Genomic DNA, 11,133 nt, shown 5'->3' with positions numbered 1-11,133 from the left:
CCTCTTGATGGAGTCGCCTTCTCCCCCTCACAGAGAAAATTATTCCAAATCTTTAATTCAATACATAAACCTACCCACACTTCTAGAAACTACTGCGCAACAAAACTTGAAGTGTAGCCAACCATGACAATATTATTTCATGATACAGCCGTCACCTAGAGACAGCAGACCGGTATTTTTACCTTATACAACATGATATTTATATTATTATTTTAGATTTATTTAATACACAAAAATAAAATGGTACAATATTATGATAAAAACCAAAAAAGACAGAAAATAGAAATAGTGTTATTAGTCCGTATCTATATAAAAATATAATCATGGTTGAGATATCAATATTCTCGAAATTGGTAAAAACAAAATTATTATCTTTACTTTGGAGTTTTTCATGAAGAATATTGGCTTTTTCCATTCTTGGTCTAAAGGAATCTACAAAGAATGAGACTGCAAAGACGATCTGAAACTCTTCAAAGGGACTGTAAAGGAAAAATGCAATGGGGTATAGGCTAAAACCTAAGTATTTCAGTAGTTGATCGAGACTCATGTAATGTTCCTGTCACGAGAAATGGATATAAAACTGAGTAAAATTTATAAGAAAATCTATTTACATAAAATTTTGTATAAAAATAGTAGGTTTAAACGGATCATATTCAACAAGTACACGACTATTTCAAAAACGATGATATCCCAGAGGAGTCTAATAAACTTAGGGTTTCTTCTATTATTATTTGAATTTAGTCATTTTTCATTTTTTATAGATTTAATTGATAATAATATTTGGACATCCATATTATGTGACTAGAACTCCCACAAATAGCAGTGCAGTACTGCACTGGTCAAATGATACAAATGATACAAACGGAGTCACGTGTTAATGATACTGCACTGCCATTTATTATATTATCTATTATACCTGTTAAAAAGAAGAAAAAAAATAATTATACCAGACTAAATCTGTATTTAGACCTACTTCCAGACATTGGATTTCATTATTGTATAGCTCTTAGGAAAGCCTATAACAGCTAGTAAGTTATAATCATAATCGAAAAAGATTTTATAATTATTAAAAATTCAAAATACTTCAGCTTTTACAATGTTTTTGTTTAGTTTGAATCCAACCATATGTATTTTATACATATTTTCTGAAACTAAAATCCACCAATTTTATTAGAAATTATTTTTAATATGTATTAACTATGAACTATCTTCCGTAAATTTGTTAACTAGAATTTAGTTTTATTTAGTTCCATGAAATAAAGGGGGTTACAGTAGCGATCCTTTCAAGATCCTGCAAGATTGCATGATCAAATGATTAAAAAATATAAAATTTTCTCGGTTTTTAGATACTTTATGTTACAACAACTAAACTGATCTATTGCTTTCTTTCCAAAGAAAATTTGCACTCGCCACCTGGTTAGTTAAACTACTCCCCCTACCTCCTCTTAGTCAAACTACTCCCCCTTTAAACAACTCCCCATCCCTCCTCCTAGTCAAACTACTCCCCCTCCCACAAATAGTTAAACTTTGGAGTATTTTAACTATAGGTGGGGGGGGGGGCACCTAGTTAAAACACTATAAAGTTAAACTGCCCCCCCTTGACGCCCCTCCTCCTCTAATCCACCAAATCCACCATTGTGAAGAAAAAAGTGTACACTGCTGTTCTTTGATATTTAAGATTTTATGAATGTCATTGTGATCACGGTATTTTGGAAAGCACTTGTTAATTCAAGCTTCGTTAAATATGTTCCTCATCGATGATTTCTCTATTAAAGAGAATGTAAGCGTAATATTAAGTGACCCTCCATTTAAAGATAGCAATGCCCGATTTACAACGGTATCCTTGAAACCATAATTTGATTTAAAAAGAGTTAGAAAAACGGTTTTCCACATGTTTGACCAGATTAAGTTTTCAATGGAACCACTGTGAATTAGGCAATTGTACTTTTTGCCTGGAGAATCACTTGAAATTACGCTTACATTCCCTTTAAACGTGATTGGTTAATTTTTGTCCCAATAATCATTATGAAATCATCTGATTAGAAAACTAAAAACTTAGTCATGGTTTTCTTGAGCATATAAAAAGGAAGCTATGAAGTTTCCTCTCATCAGTTTATTTCCGGCTTTCCAATTTACAGGTGAACAATTGGGGGGTTTCTACATTACGCGGATTTAACAGTTCGGTCCTCATTCCAGCTAGCTGTTAATTTCAATCACAGTTTGACTTATTAATTATAACTTTTTCGCCTTTTTTTCTTTAATATTTTTTGTCGGCATATGTGTTTAAATTAGAAATTGAAAGTTGAAAGATTGTTGAATACCAAACCAAAACGCGATTAAATTGAACTTTTAGAAAACAAATAACGATCTCTTTTGAAAACGATCGTTTTTAAAAAAAACAATTTGCGACCGTTTTTATATTGTTTTTAAAAAACGATCGCTTTTGAAAAAACAAATTTTATTGGCAATTATGTTAACGATCGTTAACGAAGGGTCGTCGTTAACAATAATTAACAAAGAGTTGCCTTTAACGATCGTTAACGAGACGACTAACTTCATAAAAATGGTCGTTTTTGAAAGAAAAAATTACATGTAACTTTATTGAATGTCGCCTTACATGAAGTTAAACAGTTGAGAGGGAGCTAAAACTTCTTCGTTAACGATCGTTAACGAAGGGTCGTCGTTAACGATCGAAAACGAAGCAACGAGTTCTATAAAAACGAAAGTTTCAAAAACGACCATTTAAAGAAAGAAACTTTAAAAAAACGTTTTTTGTCGTCGTTTCACAACGAAACGATTGTATTTCAAAAAAATGAAAACGTGAACATCCCTAATTGGCCAATTACACCTTAATTACGCGAAACCAGACTTTCTTTCGTATGCTCCTGCATAAGGAAAAGAAATTGTTACGTGTAATTAGGCGTAACATGAGTACGACTGCAAGTAACTCAAGCACAAATTTTGTTTATAGTTCAAATATATGTAAGTTTTTCATCTTGAAATCAGAATATCAAATATCAAATATAAAATCCAAAAATTCTTTCAAAATCTAATTTTCTTTGTTTAGGAATCATGAAAATCTTTTTCCCTCTCGCTCTTTGCTTGAGCCTGGCTCTGCTAACCGACTCACAGGTTTATTGGAAAGAGCGATTCTTAAAGAAATAAGGGTTGGGAAAAGACAAGAAGGGGATGGGTATAGATGGGCGCGATTAGTATTTTCATCTCGTTCGTTCATCATTCATCATTCGTGAACGACCCATTTCGTTAGTTTTTTCCAATCGTTCAAAAATATTGATTGTTCTTTCTCGAAAATATCGTTAATTTTCCATTTTCGTTTTATTAGTGAACGATCGTTCAGTAAAATCATTCATTCAGTAAAATCATTTATTCAATAAAATTTCATTGATTTAAAAAACCGATCGTTTTTTCAAAAGTTTGTCATAAAAAATAGTTTGTTCAGCAATCAAAAAACAATCGTTTTTAAAAAATATTGTTCCAAATATCGTATGTTCGTTCATTAAAAAAACGACGCTTTTTAGACAAAATATTTTAAACAATTCGTTGGTTCAGTAAACAAAAATATAGTTTTTTTTTCAAATTCGTTTGAAAGATTTTAACGTTCGTTTCAAAATTGTGGGCCCAAACTATAATTTTTGCGTCCTAATAACTTTGCAAACTGATGTTGTTGAATTCAAAATACGAATTTTACGAGATCAAACGAGCTTATGAATTCGAAATATAAAAATCATACCATCAGTTTGTAAAGGGATTGGAAAATAAAAAATTTGTCCCGCTTTTTACAAAATTGAACAAATTCCTTGCACGATCGGAACTTCAAGTTTTGTCATTTTACTCATGATTAACATTCTCGAAATTATAATCATTTTGAAAAATTGCTCTATTCAATTATCAGACATTATTTGGTCTAACTTTAACTGCTGCCCAAGCCACAGCTCTAGGCGTTGCAGGTAAATAGAAATTATCTTGAATTCAGATAACGAAATTTAAGAATTTAAACCGCGTCGCTAAACCGCCAAAAAACCGGTTCCATTTGAGAGCCGGCTCAAATCTCGAAACAAACCAAGTTTAAGCCGCGTCTCAAATCTAAGACGCGGCAAAAATTCTTTAAATTCGGCATCAAAATGGTTTTGTCCCCAGAATTTAAAACAAAGTTCACGGATTTAATTAAAATCTATAAATTTATTCATGACCTTACTGGATCACTTAGATCCAGATTGCTATGAAAAAAGTTGCATAAATGTTTAAGACTGCGTCGTCTTTAAAGTGTCCCAACGCCTTACTTTCTAATTTTACCTTCAAGACTTTTAACCCCAGCTATTCTCTGTTCTATGATTGTAAAGCCACCCAGAAAAAAGACCTGAGAGTCAAGTATGGCTTGGTACAATGCAATTCCCCCAAATTTCCAAGCCTCATGGTCCCAGCGAAGATTGAAATTACAACAAGCATTGAAATGAAATGGTTCTCATCAATTCTAGTTCCGAAGCTAAATTATTTAAACAAATTTTAACTACTTAAAGGGACAGACAGGCTATGTAAGGTAGTTAAACTGATATACAGTGTTGTGGAAAGCTTCTTTAGGATTCACTTGAGACACATAAAACTTTTTAAAGATCTGTAAATCCTGAGTTTGAGCGCGAATTCGACGTTCAAAACTCCTACTTTGGGGGTGGATACGTTTTCAGAATCGGTATTTTTAAATTACTAAATAACGACGACGAAGAATAAAGTAAAAATCATACAGTAATCTAATTAGATGGTTAGGAAAATATTTCTCAAAAGGAATTTGTCAATAAATCAATGCGAGAATGCATTATTTCGTTTTCATCATAATATTGAATTTCTTATTTTCTTTGAATTTATTCGCAGATTTCTTCAAATTCTTCAAATGTCGTCTTTTCAATAATAATTCCAGAAATAGAAACTAATAATTGAACAAGATTACTTATTTTCGATGATAAGATTAATATTATTTTCTCAACCGGTTCCTAAACAACTAATTAGTTAACTGTAGAGTTTTGTTTACATTTTTCGTCGTCGTTATTTAGTAATTAAAAAAACCGATTCTGAAAACGCATTGACTTACTGAATTTAGAGCCTCAAAACCCAGATAAGAACATTCCTGTGGTTTTCCCGAGTTCCCTAATGAAAGTTTGAAGCAAATCGGTCAAGAGAGTCCTGATTTATGATCGAACAAACAAACTTGACAGACAAACAGAGATTACAACTTTATAAATATAGATACGCTTACCGGTATATATTACACGTTATCTAAACATAATAAAGCTCTTCGCTAACATATATATATGAAAAGGATGATTTAAATAAAGTGTGACTTTTAATGAATTTCATTTTGGAAAATATGTTTTTTTACTCGCCTTGTACAAAAAAAAATTCCGCAAAACTTTTTTCTTCTCAAAATCAAAAGTGTAGGAAAGGAAAAATGCGTAAATGTATAATTTCTATCTAATCCTAAAAATTCAAAAAAAAATCATGGAAATGGAGAAAATTCGCAAAATCGTATCAGGAAATTTCACAGTTTAGTTATAGTGTACCTAGGGTCTAAGCAAGGCTATCAATAAATAGATATAAGAATTAGAGCGGTGAAATTTCTCCAATTTTTTAGTAATGCGCTGAACAACTTAACAATACATCGGATCTATTTCTTCAACATTTTGGGGATCTTATAGCTTGGGAATTCAGCTTGCCCAGGGCAGTCATGGTTAGTCCCGCCGTTTACCCGCGCTTTGTCGTAAATTATTATTTAAGCTTTTTTCCAAAAGAAAGTCGACCTACTTAACTTAGAATCTCAAAAACAAGCTCAGAACATTTCTGTGGCGTATCCGAGTTCCCCAATCAAAATTTGAGGAAAATCGGTCCAGGGGTTTCCGAGTTATGATCGGACAAATTATAGTATTAGATTGCAATTATCTCTGATCACATTTTAATTTTTCTTCACTTTTAATTTGACGGAAAAAGAGTTTTGCGGATTTTTGTTGTGGTACCATGTGAGTTTAAAAACAGTAAGAGCAATATGCCATTATATTGCTTAAATACCTGCACAAGAGTTTCATGAAAAAAATTAGTTTTGAAGAATTTTTTTATAATTTAAATTTTTCTAGGATTAGGTGGTGCTGTGTTGGCTGGTGGAGCACTGGGAGCCGGCGCTGCAGCAGCTGTAAACGCTGCTAGAGGTTATCTAAATACTTTTCGTAAAATCTAATTTTTAACAATTATTATTGCAACAAAAATTTGTTCATAAGATGGGGTTTTCAGTGAAAAACTATAGTTTTTTAAACAGTTTGCTTCAAAAAATTTTTCGTTCTTTAAAAAAAAGCTATATTGTTTTTTTTCCAGATCTTTAAATCATTAAAAAGGATAATTTTTTTCAAGTTCATTCGAACAATTTTAAATCGGTTGTTTATAAAAATGATAATTTTTTTATTTCTCTGAATGATCCATTTCGTTCGACCAGCATTCGTTTTTTTTCTTCTGAAAAATTTCGTTTCTTCTCAAAAATTTCGTATGTTCCAAAAAAACAATGTCCCAGTCCATCTCGATACCTTTGTCATTGATATTTTAGCCATAAATTTTTATAGATCAAATTGCTCATGGTTATAGCTTTAAATTTCAATGGTTTACTCAATCAGATTGACAAGATATAAGGAATTCGTTTTACAAAAAAACAAAGTCTGGCAAACTGATAGTTTTGAAATAAAAACGAAAAACAATATTTGTTTTGTTATTTTTTTCTATATGTCTGCAGTGAAGAGAAATGAACTGAATTGTTGCCACAAATTTAAGTTTTATAATCCCTATATCTTTACAACCTGATGGTGTAAACCTTTGACACCTTGGGTCGTAAAGATAAAGGGACTAAGAAATAAGAGTTTTTGGCAAAAACTCCTTTTTGAGATTCTTACTGGGCAGAAATAACATTATTGTAAACCTAAATTTATCATTTTTTATATAAATCTATATTAAACGAATCTAGCATGGCATTTCATATTCATGAAATGTTTCTATTTTTTAGAAATTTTTATTATATCATTTATTTAATAAAGGTCGTGGTCGATCCCAAAGCAGAAGCAGAAGTAACGGTCAAGGGAGATATAACTACCATAACCACTTTAGAGGGAAACGAACAGCTCTTCCTGGAGAAGCTTCCAGTGAGGGAACTGATGTAAACAATGCAGTTCAGGTTTGGTTTTTTTCTTTTTTTTTCAGTTTTGCTTGCGCAGGCACTCAGTATTTTACTGAATAGGGATCAGGAGGTACGTTAGTCATTTAGTTTCCTTTGTTTTAAACTCTTTTTTGTTTTTGGGCTTAAAAAAGATTCAGCAAAATTTCAAGAAGTTTAATAAATTTCAAAACTGTTTATTAAAAACATTCCATTTCCTTTCACTATTTAAATATTTTAACCCTGAGTGGGAGATGATAATTAGTAATACTTATAGTTATAATAGTTTCTGTTGTGGATGTCATTTTTCGGCTTTGTATATTTCATGGTATTAAAAGCAAATAGTTTTAACAGTATCTTGCAAATCTTCTAAGAAGGACATTGTTCTGTTTAAATTGAACAATTGCAATATAGGTCATGCTCGTTGGCCTATTTAAAATCGTTCCTTGAGCCTTGTAGTCGTCTTCATAATTCACAGTTTTTTGTGCCTCACTGTATATAATGAAAAAAAAATCAAACAGCTTATTTTTTAAAGATTCTCTGGGAGATGGATGTAAAAAACTGTGGGGCTAGATACCTATGTGAGATTGGAGCCCTAGCGGTAGAACAGAGAACTATTCAAGAAGAAGCTGCGCTTAGTCTTTTCCAGGTATAACACCCAAATTAAGTCTTTAAAATAGTAAAATATCAATGCACTGATCACATTTCCGGATCAATAGTTTTCACACAATTTTCGCAAAATTATTAGTATATAAATTTTTAAACAAAATATTTTAAAAAATTAAACACAGTTTGGTTAATCGTTAACGCGATTTCCAAAGATGACCAGTGTGGTGACGGCAGTTTTATGAATATTTTTGATTTGTTTTTTTAACATTTTAAGTACATTTTTTGCTGTTAACATGAGATGGTTCTTAAATTCATTATGATACCATTGCCATGGCAACTGAGCTTGCCGTTTTTTTTTTTAATAATTGAAGTAAAAGTAAAAATAACTTCGTTCCTACAAGTAGACATTTATTAGTATTTTCTTCTCTTTTTTTAGCCTTTGATGAATTTATAAGTGCATTGAGAATATGCTATTTATTGGGGTGTGGACAAAATGACAAAAATATTTAAGCATATAAAACTCCCAACAACCTGAAATTTCAGTTTTGAACTCCATAAAGTGCACAAGTGCACCTTCATACTAAGTTCTTTTCTTGCATACGTAGATGGGTAACTAGTAAGGTGTATCAAGGCCTATACCCTTCCTTCCTTCTGTTAAAAACACAAATTCATAATATAAAGAATATGCTAAAAAAATAATAATACGTGGAAAAAATGCTTTTGACTTTCAAAGTTTGACATTTTGAAAAGGTTTTGGAAAGTTTATCGGAAAGACTAAGATCGATAAAAAAATAAAAATATAATATCAAATATAATATGCTGGAACATGCAGTGTGACGAACGAAATGGATTGTTCAGAGAAATTAAAAAATGACCGTTTTTAAATACGAACCAAAATAACAAAACAAAAATATTTTTTTTTATACCAAACTTTTGAACTCTATTAATCAAACGCATATTTGAAATCGTTCACTTTAGGGCGGAGTTCTGCCTGGGGAGAGGGGTATGTTAGCTTTCCAACAAGCTGCTAAACTAGGAACTCACTTCAAAGACCCAAAATTGTGTGCAGAAAGGTATTTTTTTACAATAAGATAGGTATCTTTTAGGCATTTGGGTAAAGTCAGGATATTCATTTTATATTTTGTAAGTTGTAACTCGTTTTCATGAAAAGCTCACAGAGATATTGAAACTTAATTTTAGACAGCAGTTACGACTTTAAAGTGTTGCCTTTGGTTTTACCTCACTAACTTACTTATACTTTTGTGTAGCCCTAGGCATATACATTTTTTTTCAGTGCAACGCGCTTCTTTCTGACTATAGTTTAAAGGACTGAGAGCGTGCACATCTCGGTTTGAAGTCAAAAATTGAGAAATACGTTTTTAAATTTCTAAATGCAACGAAATACCAGAGGGTCATCCAGGTCACAAAGTCCTAACAGTAATTTTGTATAATTTTGATCTTTTTATTGTGTCTATAGTTTTGTTAGTGCAGTAAAGTAAAATATGAAAAATATAGACTTCAAGTATCTAGATAATACTTTTTTTAACCCTTCACATTTTAAATCTGGAGGACATAGCGCGCAAAAATTAAAGTTGCAAATTAACAAAAATCTATGAGAATTTTGCTTGAAAACTAAAGATAAAATAGAAATGCTCAAAAATGTGCATGTCTAAGACTACAAAAATGTGCATGTCTAAGACCACAAAAATCTGCATTCCTAAGACCACAAAAATGTGCATGTCTAAGACCACAAAAATGTGCATGTCTAAGACCACATACAAGTTTAACTGAGCGAAAGCGTTGGAACGCTTCAAAATCGACCCAGTCTTGAAAATTGATCTTTGTGCGCGCACTGTTCAGATTATATTATTTTCCAGACCATGCTTAAATGTCTCCTTAGATAAAAGATTTTAAACTACACATTTACGTGCAGATCTTAATAAATGTCTAAAACTGTAAGAATTCATGAAAATTGATACAATATTGCAAGCAGTGTTTTGAAGACGCACTATCGTTTAACATACATTACATAGTACATCCATTGCAGCAGGATTTTTTAGGAACAAATACAGAAATAAAAAAAAAACCAATTTGACTGGCAGATAAACCTTTAGAACTGTCCATGAACAAAAAATTGTGACATGCAAGATATGATTTCCGACATTTGATGGAAATGTCATGGCGATTCTTTTTCATAATTTTATAGATACATAATGGTTATCTTTTAATAAAAGAGGAACAGGATGGGGAGGGGGTAGGTTTAAAAGGACTTCTCATATATCTAATTTATTCTTTGCCTATTCTATCTATTATATGCTCATTATTTGTTGTTTTGAAATAGATTATTTTAAGATGTGTCTCTCTAACAGAATAACCTGTGTTTGGATGAATTCTATTCTATAAATTCAAATTCTATAAAAATTGCATAATAAATTTTACTAGAAACTCAAATCAAATTAAATCTTAAATGTCTATTTTTCATGACTTTACTGTTTTAGATTTGCAAGCTGCAGTTTTGAAGACCAAAAAAATGCTAACAATAAGGATCTGAGCAACTTTGTAAACCTCTAAAAAGGCTGAATATAATGTTTCCCTTTCCCTACTTGGCCCCCATGCCATTTTATTTACCAAATGTAAACACAACCTTTTTAGGATTTAATTTTACTGTTATAAAAGAATATTACTTTGGGCATTACAATCTTTGTATTTACAAATTAAATAAATGTATTATTTTGAATTTTTAAATTTTTTTATTTAAAACTATTGTGTCAATGTCAATTCCATATAGATTAAATGAGAAAATACAGATAGAAAACTAAATGTCGCATTTTCAAGATTTAGGGGTTTTTCGTTCACAAAAACCCTGAGGAAGTAGCCCAAAGGGAGTTACTCGCATGCTATATCTCTGTCTTTTAATTCAAAGCTCCCTTTGCGTGATCCTTTAGGCTTCTTCCTCAGGGTTATTGTGAACGAAAAACCCCTAAATCTTGAAAAAAAGACATCTAGTGTTCTATCTGTGTTGTTATTGTATCCTTGTCCTTGCTTGAATCAACCTCCCCCAGTATCTCAGGTTGCATTCGCATTAGTTTCTTTGCCTGAAAAAATATATTCATCTCTGAAAACATAATTTTTTAAAAGTTTTTCACTACAATTTACATATATGTATTATCCAGAAAAAAATAGAATATTTGCTCTAGATCTCATTTGTTTACTATGCTAGGGAAACCAGCTTTACCTGGTTACTAAGTTTTCCCTATAAAAGTCAGCCTACTGATCATTGAAATAAAGAAAAACATATTCCCGTGATTCTACCTTATAAATAAAAA

At 31.3% G+C, this 11,133-nt stretch overlaps 1 protein-coding gene across 1 annotated transcript; it reads left to right on the top strand.

Annotated features, from left to right (window-relative positions):
- The first annotated feature begins 2,029 nt into the window (after window positions 1–2,029).
- On the top strand, window positions 2,030–10,544 carry LOC111714533 (uncharacterized). Its single transcript, XM_023489666.1, has 8 exons — window positions 2,030–2,138; window positions 3,068–3,132; window positions 3,914–3,968; window positions 6,141–6,212; window positions 7,083–7,219; window positions 7,734–7,847; window positions 8,786–8,880; window positions 10,306–10,544. The coding sequence occupies exons 1-8, from the start codon at window positions 2,093–2,095 to the stop codon at window positions 10,376–10,378; spliced, it is 657 nt and encodes a 218-aa protein (XP_023345434.1). The 5' UTR covers window positions 2,030–2,092; the 3' UTR covers window positions 10,379–10,544.
- The last annotated feature ends 589 nt before the right edge of the window (window positions 10,545–11,133 follow it).

The sequence above is a fragment of the Eurytemora carolleeae genome, unplaced genomic scaffold (genome assembly GCF_000591075.1).
Source record: "Eurytemora carolleeae unplaced genomic scaffold, Eaff_2.0 scaffold1242, whole genome shotgun sequence".
NCBI classification, from domain to species: Eukaryota; Metazoa; Arthropoda; class Copepoda; order Calanoida; family Temoridae; genus Eurytemora; species Eurytemora carolleeae.
This window is presented reverse-complemented; position numbering and strand designations above follow the sequence as displayed.